Here is an 18,181-nt window from a genome sequence, read left to right on the forward strand (position 1 = left end):
CCCTCAGCCGAATAGCTCCCCCGTTGAGCTCCTCTTACAGCCTTGTGTTCATAACACACAGCACAGTACTGAAGAGCAGTGCAGGATCCATGCTTTCTGACAGGAATGGCTGACTTGTGGTTACCAGGGCAGTTGAAAAGCAGCTGGAAACCTAGTAGGATGCCCATGGAATGATGGGATTGAGAAACCTGCATCATGTGACACTGAACCTGTCCTTATGAGGCATTGCAAATCCTTCCCAAAACACCCTGCAGGGCCAGTTGCACAGTGGGATAGCGACCCACAATGAACTGCTCTCTGTGTCGATTCAAGAGCTGCTACTGTGAATGTGCTCTGCTAACACAAGGTGCACACTGTGGACATGCAACAGAGTTTAATTACAGCAGTTGCTGTACATCAACATAACTTGTCGACTTAACTTTGTAGTGTAGCCATAGCCTAACTCAGAGAGTCACTGTTAACCTTGAATGGTCCCTTGAAATATGTTTTGACTACTTATGCTAAACAATCTGTTCCACCTTGTTATTAACAGGCCACCCTCACCCACCTTGTCTATCTTGGGACCAACATGGCTACAACAACACTGCTTGCAGAACCTTTCAGAGGCAATTATTTTCAAAGACAGCTAGTTTTCTAATGTTTTAGAAGATCCCTAGCTCTTGCAGCTGCATGTTAGCATCAAGAATATGTTTGAATTTTTTCCATACGTTGTTGAGTTTAGTAAATGCTGGGGATGCCTTTCCTATCTTTGATGTCACTTCATCCTTGAGGTCTCGATTAGTTAATATGGTGCTGCCTAGATAGATGATCTGTTCTTACTTTCTTGTTGCCTTCTAATGTGACATTACTGCTTGAAGCCTGAGTTTCAAGCATGTTTGTTTTGGCATAACTAATTTTAAGCCCTGTTTGGCCTGCTATTTTTGTCAAGTTGTCTGTCTTTGTGACTTTTTGGGAGTGTCACTCATTAGCATAATACCATCAGCACAGTCTAGCTCTTCTAAGCATTTGCCATCTACCCAGGGGTGAAAGTAGGCCGGTGCGGGCCGGTACAGCATACTGGTAAGAAGCCGGTACCGGCCTGTGTGCAGCCAATGTTAAAGTGCTGCCACCCCTTTTGCCCGCCCCCGTCAGTGGCCCTGCTGGTAGGGATCTTACTGGCAGGGCCACCGATGGTGGGAACAAAAGGAGCAGCTGCCCCCGGGCTGGTGATTTTAAAGGGCCTGGGGCTCCTGACTGCCACCACCACTACCATGGCAGTGGCCAGAACCCCAGGCCCTTTTAAATTGCCACCAGAGCCCCAGGCGGTGCGGGCCAGGCAGCCTGGATGTGCTGGCTGGGAGAGGCTGACTCCAGCCCCGCCCCTTCCACCCGAGGCTCCACCCCTTCCGGGGGCCCAGAGCCGGGCCCCCGTACCAGTAAATGTTTAATATTACTTTCACCCCTGCATCCACCCATGTTATACCACCATATTTGTTGTTAATACACTTCTTCTTTATCCAGTCTATTGGAATGCCAAACAGTTGAAATAAAATACAGCTCTGTTTCGCACCGAAGAAGTGGGCTGTAGTCCACGAAAGCTTATGCTCTAATAAATATGTTAGTCTCTAAGGTGCCACCGTTCTTATTGTTCACTCTGTACTCTAGCTGTTCCCCTTACCGATCACTTCACATGTCTGTACATAGCCCTGATGATGATGATGACTTTAGATGGGATTCCACAGCACCGAAGACTATTCCACAATGTATGTCTGTGCAGGCTGTCAATTGCCTTTTGAAAATCAATGCAATTGATGAAGAGGGAATCTGGCCATTCTATACATTCTTCTGTGATGGTTCTTAGTGTGAATATCTGACCTATACAGGATCTCTGCGACCTGAATCCAGCCTGTTCTTCTCTGAACTTTGCAGCCCCTGCCTCTTTCATCATGTGTAGTAACACACTGCAGAAGGCGTTCCCTACAACAGAGAGTAGTATAACTTCTCTCCAGCTGTTATAGTTAGTTAGATCACCCTTTGGGGTATTCTCACAATGATTCCACTAGTCAGAAGGGATCTCTTTTTCCTAAACTTTATTGAACAGCTCTGTCAAGTACATTTAGCATGTCTGCTGTATTTGATCATCTCCCACTGCTTTGTTATTTTTCAGCTTTTTCAACTCCTTTTTTTACCACTGTTGTAGTCTAAATTTTTCTAGCTAATACACTTTGTTTTTCACTCAGTTTGATCGCATAGTTCTGTGACTGGATGTCATTCTTTAACAAACTCAAATGTAATTGAAAAAGTCACTGGTCCTAAGCTGATCTCTCCTTTAAAGTTCAGGTCTATAGCTTTTGGTCTGGATTCATATATTTACACACTGGGCCAAATTCAGCAGTAACAAAAACAGAGGTGTGTGGCACATGTTGGGCCAAGGTTGATGTAAATGGAAAAGTAGTGTAAGTTACACTGATGTGGTATTAGGGGCAGGGCCGGCTCTAACTTTTTTGCTGCCCCAAGCAGCAAAAAAAAGCGCTGCCCCGCCGAGCCCCCTCCCCCACCCCCCGCCGAGCGCCGCGCCCCGCCCCACCCCCCTGCCGAGCGCCGCGCTGCTGGAGCCCGTCCCCCCCCCCCCCGAGCGCCGCGCCCCCCGCCGAGCGCCGCCGGAGCACCCCCCCTGCAGAATGCCACTCCGCGCTGCCCCCCCGCCACCCCAAGATTGGCTGCCCCTTACCAGGTGCCACCCCAAGCATGTGCTTGGTTGCCTGGTGCCTGGAACCGGCCCTGATTAGGGGATGTGACAGGCTCTCCGGGGTGCAATCTGGGACTGCTGGGCCCCGGTTGTCTCTCACAATGCCTTACTGGAGACAAGCAACAAACCCCTCCAGGTGCTGTTACCACTCAGTACAACCGCATGTGGAGACCCACATCCAGCCAGATTGCGTGATTGTTCCCAGAGCTTCTCATGAATCATGCAGAGAGAGGCACCAGCCTAATCCCCCCCAGCTCCCAGCCTTGTACCACCGGAATATATCATCTTACACTGCTCAAGAGTCAAGACCTTTTCTTGAGCAATGCAGGTTTACTAATTGGTTCACCACTTCATCAACGGAAAGTGTAGGGTGACCAGACAGCAAATGTGAAAAATCGGGATGGGAGTGGAGGATAATAGGAGCCTATATAAAAAAAAGACCCAAAAATCGGGACTGTCCCTATAAAATCGGGACATCTGGTCACCCTAGGAAAGTGGACATACACCAGCCTTTGTAACTTCAGTCAAACTCACTGGTAAGGATAAACATTAGACTAAGTTTATTGATTACAGAAAATGGTTTTTAAGTGATCATAAGTGATAAGTCAGAGTGGTTACCAAAGGAAAATAAAAGATAAGCACACAGTCTAATTTCTCAACCCTATTAGATGGGGCAATATCTGGACTAAGCAGTTTTTCTCACCCCACTGGATACTGCAGGTTGGTTAAGGTCTTTCATAAGCAGGCTCTCACTGTTAGCCTGGGGATCAATCTCCTCAGCTCCAGCGTTCTCGTTGCCTTCAGCATTGGTAGGGGAGGAAAAAAGACAAACCATGCGGCCTCTGTTCCCTATTTTATATCCTCATTCAATATGCATGGAGAACACAAGTCAAGGCATGTCTGTGGTTGTTGCTGAGTCACCAGGCAAGGTTGAGCAATTCCCCTGGTGTGGCCTTGTGTAAGTGAGTTATTGGATTGTAACTCCCCTGCTGGACAATGACTGTTGATGGTTGTTTGACACCCACCTGGGCATTGTTTACCTCCCTTGTTGTTGTTGATACCTTATATGGCATACTTTATATGAAATATCACAGTTTTATATATAAATAAGGAATATGGGGGTTACATGGTGCTCCCTCAAGAAATAGAGGGTCACAGGGGGTAAGCAAAAGATTTATTTACAGAGCAGAAAGGGGTATGGAGAAGGACGAGTAGCTAGCAGGATGATGTAAATAAGATAAAGGATATGAGACCTGCCTTATCTTATGCCCTCCTGTTATTGGCTTTTCCTTCTATATCTGCCTTCTCTCTCCTTTAGCCAAAAAGTGACGCCTGTTATACATACCCAAGAATTGCCAAATAGGTGCAAGTTGCACTACTTTACTATTTACTCCCATTTTATGTCCAACTTCCACCACTCTTTATATCACCACTGAATTAGGTCCAGACATTACTATAGGAGTTGCACAGGTATGAATTTGGCCTATTTTCAGATTGCATTCAACCTTTTGTTGTGGGTTAAATCTTGTTGATATGGATGAGGTGTGGCTGCGGCCTTACCTTCAGGATAAATGTAAAGAAACCATTGTAACCAGGTGGTTGAAACAATAGCAGTAGCACCCAGAACAGAGACACATGGAAAAGCAGACTAGATGTTGAATCAGGTGGCCCAAGTGTTCAGGGAAACAGGACTATGTACATTCTTTGTGAGCACACAAAACTGCATCAAAGAAATACCTGATGATTGTCAATTTCTCCTCCAAAATGGAACAATTTACAAGACCCCTAATTTTTGGCTAGCCACTCAGATTAAAAGAGGTAATGCTGTTAAATAAAAGTGTCTGACAACTTTTCTAGGAAGAAATGTCAATTGTCATCCACAATTCCTTTTTCAATGTGTGTTAGATTGAATTAATTATTTATATTACAGTTCTTGGCCAAATTCTTGGTCCTGTGAGTAGAGCCATTGAAATCAGTAGGCCAGATTCTGCTCTCAATTATACCAGTGTAAATCTGAAATAACTCTACAGACATCACTGACTTTATTCTGGATTTACACTGGAGTAAGGAAGAGTAGAATTTGACCCAGTGGGAATATTTGTGTGAGTACAACTTGGTCTCATATGGTCCTACTTAGTTTAGCATTTGTCTTTGGCCCAGTTGCCATGGAAGGAAAAGAGCCAGTTAATGTTGTAGATCTAAAAGTTTAGTTGTATTCACATTTTTATCTATTAATGGGAATGAAAATAGAAACTGTGTACATTTTTTCCTCAGATTGAAGGTGCCTTTGTTCAGGGGGTTGGACTTTATACAATGGAAGAAATAAAGTTCTCCCCAGAAGGAGAGCAGTACACTCTGGGTCCAGATACGTATAAAATCCCTGCTGTCTGTGACATACCTGAACAGTTCAGGGTTTACTTGCTGCCAAACTCCCGAAACCCAATTGCCATCTACTCCTCCAAGGTAAACAAGCCAACTGTGCTGTATAAAGTCATAGCAAGTTCTGCACGTTACCCAAGTGCACGTGTGGTGTATGTATTTTAAAAGTGCTTTCCAGCTGTTGCAATATTACAGGTTTCAGAGATGTTCCCTATACTTAAAATGGGGAACACCACAGGCCCCAGTAATACCTTTAGAACTAGAAGGACCTTTATAAGTTCACCTGCTGTGAGAAAAAGGGTAATTTTCATGCATTAATTTATTTTGATTTTTTGTCTTTCTTCTTCTTATGTATTTGTAAAATTACAGTAATACTTAGAAAACCTCATCTGAGATTGAAAATCGAGTGTGCCAGATGCTGTACATACACATAGTAAGAGACAGAGCGTGCCCTGAAGAGCTTACAATAAACACAGGGAGGTAGAAAGGAAGAATTATTATCTCCATTTTACTGATGGGGAAGTGAGGCAAAGAGAGATTAAGAGGCTTGCCCAGTCTCTCACAGGGAAACAGAATACAGATCTTCCATTGTCTTATCCACAAGGAACTTCCTTCATATCCTTTCCATCTTGTGTTGTAAGGGTAAATTCACCCCTGTGCAGAGCCAACCCAAGGCTTATGCACCAATTACATCCTCAGAGTAGAGTTTAAGTGGGACTGTAATGGTGCGTAGGCTTGTGCTGGTAAGAGATGCAGATGTCCAGTGCCCCAGCCTAGTATCTGGAGGAACTGCATCTGAGACATCGGAATTTCCAGGAGAAAGTTCACTTTGGATGCCTACTAGGGATGAATATCTTTAATAATTTAGAGCAAATGGACATGTTCTAGTGGAGATGATGCTAGAGACAGAAACCATCACAGTTCTTTGGAGAGATTAAGCAATGCAAACTTTATCCATTCAGGATCTGGAATAAAGAAAGGAAGGCTGCCTAGTTCTGTTTCGTCATATACAATGAAATCCACTTATAAGGAATTTGGATAGATTGGAGGTGTATTTATACTGAAAGTTCTGAATGGTTTCATTGCTTTGCAGTGTAACAGATGCAATCCAAGTCAGAGTGAACCTTTGCTTAGAGTGGAGATGTGCTATGAATTAAAAAAAAAAAAGTTATGAGCCAAATCCTTGTCCTCAACTCTTTTATGTCTTGGAGCACTCAGAGCCCTGAGGAGATTTATTGTCTCCAGCTGTGTTGATATAAAACTTAGTGTCTGAGCCAGCTCTTCAGCAGGCTTACCTCCATTGACGTCAATTGGCCAGATCTTCAGCTGGTGTAAATCGATGTAGTTTCAATGGAGCTATCTCAATTTGTACCAGCTAAGGATCTGGTCCCCTGTTGTCAATCAGTTTCTAAAGCAAACCTATGTGTCTGCCTTTGTTCCCTGCCAGGGGATTGGCGAGGCAGGGCTGTTCCTGGGATGTTCTGTGTTCTTTGCTATCTGGGATGCAGTGGCTGCTGTGAGGAAGGAAAGAGGATTAACCGGGACCTTCATCCTGAACAGTCCCCTGACGGTTGAGCGGATTCGAATGGCCTGTGCTGATAACTTTACTGACATGGTAATGGGTTTCTTAATTAATTCTTTGGAAACATTACTGGGTTAGCCTCCTCCTCTTCCTTACTTCATGTCTTGATTTTGAATTATTCTGTATTCACACAAATTCATCATTGAGCTGCATCTTTTTTACGTACTGCATTACACTCACTGGAGCCTGCATTTTATTTAGTTGACTATACTTTGTTCTTTTTTTTTTTTTTTTTTTTTTTTTTGGCCAGTGCAGCATATACTGACAGCTAGAGATGAGAAATCATAGACTGGGGGGTTGGCTGAATCAGGCTCTGAACCTCCCAATCTGTTCAATTTCTTCACTGGTAATGACTTGAATTTATATAGCACCTTCCCTCCAGAAGAACCCAAAAGTACTTTACAAATTATGGGCTGACTTTGTCCCTTGTGTCATTTCATTTACTTCTGTAGCATTACACCAGTAATGAATTTGTTCCCATACAAGTGTCTATATTTACAGTGATCTACAGTGGCTTCCAAATAATATCTGGATGGCCCTTAAGGTGTTGGCTTTAAACTGTAAAGCTCTAGTGCCTGGTTCTCTCAGATCATCTCATTCTCTGTGTGATACTCTGGCCTTTTTTATCACTGGTGGTTCTCACATCCTGGGTTGTATGAGAGACTAGAAGCAGGGCTTCTTTGGTGAGGGTCCTCAACTGTAAAATTCATTCCCCACTTTGATTCACCGGAGCCTAGATCCTTGGCCTTCACATCATGTTATATGTCTCCTTTGTTCTCCCACGCTTTCTATGTGGGGTGGAAAGGAATTGAAGGATGTATTCTGTCACAGTGGGACAGCATTAATTTCTGTGGGTTTGCTGGAGGATTATGTGGCATGACTCAACATGCCCCTACTCCCTGCCCTCCTATTCCACTCCCAAATCCAAAGAGCGCAAAATTCCCAGGATTCACACAGAAAGGCTTTTGTAGGGTTGGCGGGAGAGGTGCATGATGCCACGTTGTGCCCCCACCTGACAGATTTGGGCCATTTTTGCAGATTTTTCTGCTGCATTAATCGCCCTCTGTGCTCTAAACATAGAGGGATGACCTGGCCCTGACACATCTGGCCTTGCTTGCCGAGAATCTATGTCCATTTATAGCCTGCAGTAAAAGAAATGGAGTAAAGCATGGAAGCCAAACCACATAAATGGCAAAGGCTTAGCCACCATCGTAGCCAGAACCTGTATCCAAACTGTAAAGCAAATCTTTAAACTAATCACCCTTTCTTGGGATGGGAAAATAGGCTCCGTTTTGTTGCTTGGGAGCCATCAAACCAGGCAATGATAAGCGCCTTTATTTAAAGCTTTCCCCTTAAATCAGGGCCTTGTGGAGTACGTATTTGCAGTCATAACTTGTCAATGTCAACTGAGAAGTCTCTCTCTGCCTGCTTAGATAAACACACCACAGCATGTTCTGATCCAAGCTGGTTTTGGTGGCGCTATAACACAGTAGAGAAAACCATCCAGGCAATTCCCCAGCAGGCTTAAAGGGCAGATCAAACCAGACGCAGATGGAATCTGCTCACAATCTCTGCCCTGTCCAATCTTGGTGTTAGAAAAAGATGACGATGAGTACACTGGTGAGCCACAGAGCGAGGGCCATTGTGAAACACCGGGAACACATTGCCAGCATAGCTGCTGAGCACAGGGTCATGCAGAAATTCTGCTGGGCCATTCTGTGGATGAGAGCACAACCTGAACCTTTTTGTCTCCAACTTTCCAACCCCTTGGAAAAACACACACCAGTTTCACTACTGTGCTTCCAGTGGAAAAGAGGGAGATAGGGACCTACACAAGAGCATGTAGCATGATGAAATAAGCAGCCATGCCCTCTTCACTCAGGGTGAACTACTGTAGGCATGGAGACACAGTCCAAAGCCCTCTGTGCCACTGAAGCTCCCAGCTGGGGGCAGGAGGCTGGCCAAAAATGTCAGTATGAAGAAGCTGCTGTGTGCAGGCAGACAGAGTGAATCCAATGGCCCAGACTGTTTGATCCAGGGGCACAAAGGGGCAGCATCTGAAAATAACAGTCCTGGAGGAGCATCCTTGCAACCCCTTTGCCTGCCTGCAAGTTGGGGGAATGAATTCCATCTCCACCTCTGCTTATTTCCCTGCACAATGTTAAATGTAGGCAATACTTATAGGATGGGGGATTCTATCCTAGAAAGCAGTGACTGAGAAATATTTGAGAGACATGGTGGATAATCAGGTGAACATCAGCTCCCAGTGCAACCCTCTGACCAAAAGGGCTAATGCAATTCTTGAATGGACAAATTGGGGAATGTCTAGTAGGGGCAGAGGGGTTATTATACCTCTGTATTTGGCACTGGTGTGACCACTGCTGGAATACTGTGTCCAGTTCTGGTGCCCACAATTCAAGAAGGATGTTGATAAATTGGAGAGGGTTCAGAGAAGAGCCACAAGAATGATTAAAGGATAAGAAAACATGACTTAGGGATAGACCCAAGGAGCTCAATCTATTTAGCTTGACAAAGAGATGGTTAAGAGGTGACTTGATTACAGACTGTCAGTACCTACATGGGGAACAAATATTTGATACTGGGCTTTTCAGTCTAGTAGAGAAAAGTATAACACGATGCAATGACTGGTAGATGAAGCTAGACAAATTCAGACTGGAAATAAGGTATACATTTTTAACAGTGCGAGCAATTAACCATTGCAACAATTTACCAAGGATCATGGTAGATTCTCCATCACTGTGTATTTTTAAATCAAGATTGAATGTTTTTCCAAAAGATGCTCCATGAATTATTTGGGGGGAGCTCTATGGCCTGTGCTATAAGAGGTCAGACTAGATGATCACAGTGGTCTCTTCTGGCCTTGGAATCTATGAATGACTTAGGTTATTATTATTACTTATACTACAATGATGCCTAGAGGCTGTGACAACTCTTGGAGTACACAGGACTGTGAGTCACCTTGTTACCCCCTTGCCTCCAGCGTAGGGGAGACTTGCTTGTGCATAGCTGGGTGTCAGCTCCCTGACAGCACTAACCTGTTAGTCACCCAAACGCTCTCCTCTGGACTATGACAGCCCTTGCTTTGCTTTGCAGGTTAACAATGGGTGTACCCAAATCCCCAAGCTCCTTTGAAGTATAGCCCCTTCTCCACTGAACACCCACAGAAATACCTGGGCTGCTGGCCACAGAGGAACAGTGTATGCACCAGCTTGAATGACTCATCTCAGGATCAGCACCTAGCTTAATATCCCAGCATTTAGATGTATTGGTAGTGAAAACAAGGATAAGTTTATTACCAAAGATTCAAGAGATAGTGAGTAAGGATAATGGAAACAAAAGATTACATATAAAGCAAAATCATAACATGCTTTCTAGAGACTAAACTTAACTATTAGGTTAATCTCCTGTCCAATGAAGTTTATCTCACTCAAAGCCTTGTGCACTGTCCTCCACCAAGACTAGTTGTGATGCAGTTTTCATGAAAGTAAATCCACTGCCCGTTTACTTCCAAGGTGCAGGATGACGGGGTACTGTCTTTGTTTGAAGGCCAGAAGAAGGGGTTCAAGAAAGATTTATTCGAGGATGTGGTCCCCATCCAGTATGGATTGTAATTGTTTGATGATACCTTGTATGGATTCCATTATGGGGTAGTAGGTGACAACTAGGGATGGGCAGTCTTGGGAGGTTTTTTAGATACAGTTGCTGCACACAGTAATAACTAGGCAGTGTGAGAAAAATCCATTGACTTGAAAAATAAATGTCACTAAGGATAAGGCCATTTTTACAGGCAAATTTTTGTTAATTTCTTTTACTTGCAAATATGCTCCCTGCAAAAATGTGAATGCAATTCTATATCTATATACCCTGATCTTATAAACTTCATGGCAGTGGAACCAAAGACCAGGAGGGGTCCTTGGTTCTTTTCTAGGAGGGCTTCTCACCACCCTCCTGCCACACATCTCCAGTCCTTTCTCAGCCTCTTTACGGAAGTCTCACTTCCCTGGTGTTAATAGGGTGTTTAATAGTGTCCTTCAAGGCTGGCAGTCTGCCCAGGAGACAGTATTAGCCTGATTAATTTAATTCCCATTTGCTAATGCCCAGCCCTACTTCCTGCAGCCTCAAACTTACTTTCAGAAAAGATCTGCAAAAATTAAAATAGCACCAGCACTGCCATTGCAGTGGGGAGGAATTGAGTCACAAAGGAAAAGACTGGGTCATTGAAGGTTGACAAACCAGACCTTCTCCCTTGCTGTTTGTGCAGGAATTTCAGTCATGTCTACCGTTCAAGAGCAATCCCTTTACCACATGCAATTCAACTTGTTTTAGCCAGTGACACCAAGTCTGTGGGCCATATTTTCTCCTCTGAGATTTCCTTCTGATGGGGATAAAGCAGTGGGAATCTCACTCCTTTTGAAATCAGAGGCAAGGGACTTAAGGCAACACAAGATAATGTATCTCCTCCCATACCCATCTAAACCCCTGCATGAAAATTCGGCTTGGTTCATCTTATGTGGCTTCAGGGGGAAGCATGGGCGGGGAGGGGGTCGGAAATGGTGTTGATGGGAGAGAGCTGATTTTTGTTGCCCCGTCATGTTGGGACCCTGCAGGGCTTTCCCCCAATAAGTTATTGCTGGTCAACATTAACTCTCACTCCACACCTTCAGACTTTCCACAGGGGAGGTTGGGGCTAAGCATAAAAAGGGAAACCAAGACAGAACAGTTCCCAAGGCAGCCATCAGACTAAACCATGGAAGGTCTAAGACTCTGCACTGATGCCCGCCCCATCACTCTAAGAATTCCCTTAGAGCTGTGCGATTCCCCTGCAGATGTCATGACCACTGTGGTTTAATATAGCCACAGTTCCACAGATAACCAATCTGCCCCCCCCCCCCCCCCCCGCCGCCTGCTCCCAGTCACATGATGTAGTGGAAACTGCTACTAATTTTTCTATCTAACTTCGGCCCTTTGGCCTATCGGCTCATTTGTGAGCAGGCCTAAGCTGTCTGTGTTACTGGAGCTTGATTTTCATTAACTATGGTTCTAAATCTTCAACAAGCTACTTAAGGTCATGGCTGAATTTACAATCCATTATAATCAAGGTGTGACAGTATGGATTAGCCTGGACAGTGACATTTACCTGGATAAAAATAAAACATTTGGGGACCACGTATTTTGAATTACAGTGAATTCTCTCTTGTTTAATAATGTCAAACTTAACAAAACTATGATTTTTTCTTTTCTTTTTTTCATTTTAGATTCCCAAAGATAAGCCTGGAACCTATAAACCTTGGGCCATCGACATAGCCTAATACTGTGTTTTCCAAAGTATGAAATAATTATGTGACTGTTGCCTTCGCTGTTGGTTTAAAGCATTCCAAATGTAATAATAAAATATTTGATTTAAAACCCACTCTCACAGACATTTGTGGACCAAGATATTATTAACTGCGTCTGCAGCTCCACAGTACTGACAGAAAGAAGATCTTTAATTTTGGAGAAACTGTGGACCAAATTCTGCTCTGTTACATCATTGTAAATCGGAGTAACCCCATGGCCTTCAAGGTAATTACACACTGGAGTAAGAGAAAGCAGAATTTACCCCCAAATTGCAAGCTATGCTTCTTTGTCACTTACTGCATCCACTTTATGACCCACTTACACCCATTGTTGTCATTATTATTAACTGAGTCTATTGCTGTAGCACCTAGGAATCCCAATTCCATTACGCGCATGTACCAAAAAAATAAAGATATTCCTTTCCTCAGAGAGCTTCAGAGTCTAGGTCTCAGACATGATTCAATAGGTGAATGATACAGACACGGATGGGGAGAAGTGGAGTTGAGAGGAAAAAATCACAACAAAATGAACTGAGTTTATCATAAAAGAAAAGGTGTCAGCTCACCACTTGCCCAACCAGTGCCAGATGGTAGTGATTTGTATGTAGGCATCATGATAGAGGTAGGTTTAAGGATGGGTTTTAAAGAAGATGAGGTGGCAGCCTGATGAATTTTGAGGGGGAATTTTTGTCAGAGAGGTGGGTTAAGGCGGCTCCCACCAATGCCTGAAAAAGTAGGAAGCCATTCAGTTTCGTTGTTTCTCATCCTCCACAATGCTTCCAGAGGAGAGGAAGGAAGCCCTCTGTAATATTACTAGGAAGTCATCAGATGATGCAATTACAGATAGTTTTACAAATTCCGTATAATTGAATGTGTAAGTACTTAGATCTTGGAGAAATGTTATGTTTGTTTGGTTCATATTTAACACCCTTCAGACTTCACCTGTAGACTGAGTGCAAATGATTTTGTCACTGTGTCATTTCAGCCTGAGATGCTGTCATCTGTAAGCAAAACTCCATTGTATATGGGTTTAGAACAGGGGAGGGCAAACTACGGCCCGCGGGCCGGATCCGGCCCATCAGGGCTTTCAATCCGGTCTGTGGGATTGTCAGCTCTGTGGCACAGCGGGGCTAAGGCAGACTCCCTGCCTGCCCTGGTCCCACGCTGCTCCCGGAAGCAGCTGGCACCACATCCCTGCGGCCCCTGGGGAGGTGGGGGCAGAGGGCTCCACGCACTGCCCTCGCCTGCAGGCACCACCCGCCACAGCTCCCATTGGCCGGGAACGGGGAACCACGGCCAATGGGAGCTTTGGGCGTGAAACCCTCAGGCGAGGGCAGTGCGCGGCAGAGCCTTCTGCCCCACCCCATCCCTAAGAGCCACTGCTAGACATGCTGACCACTTCCAGGAGCGACATGGGGCCAGGACAGGCAGAGAGCCTGCTTTAGCCCCGCTGTGTGCCGCTGCCACCCTGGAGCCACTCGAGGTAAGCGACGCCAGAACAGAGCCTGCACCTCGAACCCCTCCTGCACCCAGCATCCCAACCCTCTGTCCTGAGCCCCCTAACTCCCTGCCCTGAGCCCTCTGCCATACCCCTCTTGCACCCCAACCCCCTGCCTTGAGCCCCCAACCCCCTGCCTTGAGCCTCCTGCTGCACCCCTCCTGCACCCCAACCCCCTCCTGCACCAAGCCTCCAGCTGCACCCCTCTTGCACCTGAACCCCCTGCCCTGAGCCCCCTGCCACACCCCACATCCCTTCTGCACCCCAACCCCTTGCCCTGAGCCCCTTCCTGCACACTGCACCTCCTCACACACTCCCCTCTGCCCCAGCCCTACATTCATGGCCCTGCATACAATTTCCTCACCCAGATGTGGCCCTCGGGCCAAAAAAGTTTGCGCACCCCTGGTTTAGAATATCCTCAGGTGCTAAGCTTCCTGCCTGAACCACCAAGTTATCCTGGTTTTAACATATTATGTTAACTAACTGTGATATTACTAGGGTGACCAGACCAGAGCCACCCGTGGGGGTCAAATGGGCCAATTTGCCCCAGGACCCGGGCCCCACAGGGGCCCCCACAAGAATGTCTGAGGCTCCCCCCCGGCCCCGGCCCCGCCCCCACCTTCCCCCATCCCCCGGCGCCTCAGCGTGCCGTGTCCGGGAGTGGCCCTGGACAGTGCTGCCGCAGCGTGGCTCCGGTGGGACCTGAGCGCCTCCCGCTCAGAGCCGCTTGGTAAGGGGGCGGGGCTGCGAGCTCTGGCGGGCCGAGCGGCAGGAGCTCAGGTCCTGCCGGAGCCACGCCACTGCAGCGCTGTCCAGGGCCGCTCCTGGATCCGGCTCGCTGAGGCTCCGGGGAGGGGGGGAAGCGGGGGTAAGCGGCATGGTAAGGGGCCGGGGCCAGGGGGTTGGCTAAGGGGCAGGGAGTCCTGGGGACAGGGGTGGGGGAGTTCGATGGGGCAGAGGTTCTGGGGGTGGTGGTCAGGGGATGGGGAACGGGGGGGGTGGATTGTGGGCATTCCAGGGGTCTGTCAGGACTCGATGGGGGGTGGATAGGGGTCGGGGCTGTCAGGGGACAGGGAGCGGGGGTGGGGTTGGTAGGGGGGTGGGGTCCCAGGGTGGTGGTTGGGGGGAGGGTCTCGGGGGGACGGTCAGAGAACAAGGAACAGGATGGGTTGGGGATTCTGAGGGGGGCAGTCGGAGGGCAGGAAGTGGGTGGGGGTTGGATAGGGGGCAGGGCCAGGCTGTCTGGGGAGGCACAGCCTTCCCTACCTGGCCCTTCATACAATTTTGGAACCTTGATATGGCCCTCGGGCCAAAACGTTTGCCCACGCCTGCCCTAATGTAAAAAAAAAAAAAGTGGCTTTGCGTTTTAATTTAATTGCATCATACGCTCTATATAGAAAGCCCGTGTTTGCTCGCAGCATGCGTCCCCACGACTGCGGCGCTGCATTACCATTGGTCCTCCCCTCCCCTCCGACAACTATTCTAGAAAATTCTTTGACCTATATAAGCAGCCATGTCAGGCGTGCTCAGCACAGTGGCTACAGTGTTTGTAATCTTTGTCGCGTGTACTCTACTGAAATAGCATAACAAGCCCATGGCTTTACATTTTAATTCAATAGTATGATACCCCCTTTTAATTTTAAAATATGGATCGGTTCGTTGTTAAGATAAGAAAAGGAGCAGACAAGCTGTTCATGTGAAAGAACCTTTTTGAAACTAGCACATGTAAAAAACAAACTAAGAAGTACAATGTCCCAACAGCGTCTCAACACACTCATGATTTTGTACATTGAACAAGAATTGGCTTCGTCAGTTAATTACAATGATGTGATTGAGGAATTTAAATCCATAACACCTGGTGAGCAGAGTCTCATTCTCTAGGACAGGACGATGAAGAAATCTTAATTTGTTTTGGTCAGTTTGGGTTAGCTCATTATCTGGTTAAAGATAACGATCATGAAAATTGACTGTATCTTTGTATATGCCTGGTTATCACTACAGCAAAAATTTGGTATTTTGTGTCTCATTTTTTAAGTAAAGTTTAGTTGTTAATTTAAAAAAAAATAAGTTTAGTTAAGTTTTAGTTTCTTTAGGTTGTTTGATTAATAAAAATAATGTCCTTTATGACTGAGTATTCAGTAAATGTTCACCTTTAAAATAAATAAATAAATAAATAAATAAAATTCCCTGGGTGCACACCCTAATGAAATGTGCTGCGTATGCCTATATGGACAATGCTTCTTGATGTTGCCAAAGCATAACAAAGTGATATAAAGTAAAATTTAGAGCATACATTTTGCAAGATATTCTCCCTCCTGTGCATGATGGTCATGACAGGTACATCAACGTCTATTTTAATTTCTGTCGCAGTTCAAATTGTTCCGCAACACACGGGGTACATAAGGAATTTTTCAATTAACTACCTGTGACAGTTTGGACCATAGAAACCCCCTGGGAGCTGCCACCTGGTGTGCCCAGACTACTTCTACCTCTGCTTTCCCTGCCAGCTCAGGACTCCAGCACCCTGTCTTGCTGAGCCAGACACTCCCTTCTGCTCCAACAAAGACCCAGGGTCTGAATTACTTGCCCCAAAGCTGCAGGTTTACCTGAAAGCAGCTAACAGAAGTGTTCCTGTTTTTAACACTCAGATGCCCAACTCCCAATGGTGTCTAAACCCAAATAAATCCATTTTACCCTGTATAAAGCTTATACAGGGTAAACTCATAAATTGTTCACCCTCTATAACACTGATAGAGAGATATGCACAGCTATTTGCTCCCCCAGGTATTAATCACTTACTCTGAGTTAATCAATAAGTAAGAAGTGATTTTATTAAATACAGAAAGTAGGATTTAAGTGGTTCCAAGTAGTAACAGACAGAACAAAGTAAGTCACCAAGCCAAATTAAAAAAAAAAGCGCAAATCTATGTCTAATCAAACTGAATACAGATAAGATCCTCACCAGTTCCAGAATGCTCCCTTTTACAGACTAATCTCCTTTTAGCCTGGGTCCAGTAATCACTCACATCCCTGGCACACTGTCCTTTGTTCCAGTTTCTTTCAAGTATCCTGAGGGGTAGGGAGGCTCTCTCTTTAGCCAGCTGAAGACCACCATGGAGGGGTCTCTCAGGAGTTTAAATAGACTTTTTCTTGTAGGTGGAGACCCCCTCCTCACTCCTATGCACAGTCCAGTCCAAGATGGAGTTTAGGAGTTACCTGGGCAAGTCACATGTCCATGCATGACTCACAGTTTTTACAGGTAGCATCCATTGTTTACATGCTACCTTGAACTTCCTCAAGTAGACTTTTTATGTGGATTGGAGCATTCCAAGATTCATTGTCCTTTAAGTATCAGAGGGGTAGCCGTGTTAGTCTGAATCTGTAAAAAGCAACAGAGGGTCCTGTGGCACCTTTAAGACTAACAGAAGTATTGGGAGCATAAGCTTTCGTGGGTAAGAACCTCACTTCTTCAGATGCAAGCTAGTCCAGCTGCTGTAGATGGGAATGACGAAGAAGAGTTGTGCAGTAATGACCCAGCCTCTTGGAAGTACCTAGATATAAAGAAAAGAGATCTTATTGTATTGAAGGGTCCACCACATAAGCCCGAAAACTTTCCTCGTGATTCTTTTGGCAGGAAATTGCCGATAACAGTTTTTTCTAAACATCTGAGTAATGGCGAATGTATTGAAAGAGAATGGATGGTGTGGAGTAAAGATGCTGCAGCAATATTTTGTTTCCCCTGCAGTCTCTACAGAAGTGAAACTCAAATTAACCAATTACATCATTCAAAATTTGTTGAAGGTGGAATTGCCGATAATTGGAAAAAGATTTACGAGAAAATCAAGAGTCATGAAGAAAACACTTTACATTTGAGCAATTACATTAAGTGGAAGGAATTATTTCAGACACTCAGTGATAAAAGAGGCATTGATGCAGCATTACAGCATAGTATTAAACAGAAGGAGGAAAAATGGCGTAAAATATTAACTGCCGTTGTTGACGTAATTCTTTTCCTAGCAAAGAATAATCTACCATTTTGTGGTAGCCATTCTACTCTTGATTATGACGACTGTGGGCTTTTCTTGTCAACACTAAAGCTTGTGAGCAGGTACAATACTGAGGTGAAACAACATCTAGAGATGGTAGCTCAATGCAGAGAGTCTGGTCAAAGAATGCAGGCTCACTACCTGTCATGGCGTAGTCAGAATGAGTTCTTGAAACTGTGTGGGGAGAAAGTTTTAAACTCTGTTCTTGAAGAGGTAAGAAAAGCCCTATATTTCAGCATTGTTGTTGATGGTACACCTGATGTTTCACACACAGAGCAGTTAGTTTTTATTCTCAGATATGTGATGCAAAAAATTTGAAATTGGGATGTGCATGAAAGATTTGTTAAACTAGTAGATTTTGAAAAGAAGACTGGCGCAGATATAGCAGAACAGATAAAGAGTTTTTTTTAAAGAATGTGACTTAGAATTATCTTGGTGCAGCAGGCAGGGATATGACAATGCCTCTAACATGTCAGGAAAATTTCAGGGAGTAAAGACAAGAATTTTGGAAGAAAATGCCCAAATCTATTTTTCTCCATGCAGCACTCACACGCTGAACCTCTGTGGCACCCATGCTATGGAAACCAGTGT

At 45.2% G+C, this 18,181-nt stretch overlaps 2 protein-coding genes across 3 annotated transcripts in view; one reads left to right on the forward strand and one right to left on the reverse strand.

Moving 5' to 3' along the window:
- LOC101949109 (aldehyde oxidase-like) overlaps positions 1-12,128 on the forward strand; it is an 85,666-nt gene extending 73,538 nt beyond the window's left edge. Inside the window, 3 exon segments of one of the 2 annotated variants that reach the window (NM_001282244.1) lie at positions 5,003-5,191; positions 6,555-6,722; positions 11,966-12,019. In NM_001282244.1, the coding sequence (NP_001269173.1) occupies positions 5,003-5,191; positions 6,555-6,722; positions 11,966-12,019 (411 nt within the window). 2 annotated transcript variants of the gene reach the window in all.
- The window catches only part of LOC135974151 (serine/arginine repetitive matrix protein 2-like), a 994,828-nt gene that overhangs the window by 374,230 nt on the left and 602,417 nt on the right, over positions 1-18,181 (reverse strand). The gene's annotated exons all lie outside the window — the stretch shown is intronic.

Source organism: Chrysemys picta, chromosome 11 (assembly GCF_011386835.1).
Source record: "Chrysemys picta bellii isolate R12L10 chromosome 11, ASM1138683v2, whole genome shotgun sequence".
NCBI classification, from domain to species: domain Eukaryota; kingdom Metazoa; phylum Chordata; order Testudines; family Emydidae; genus Chrysemys; species Chrysemys picta.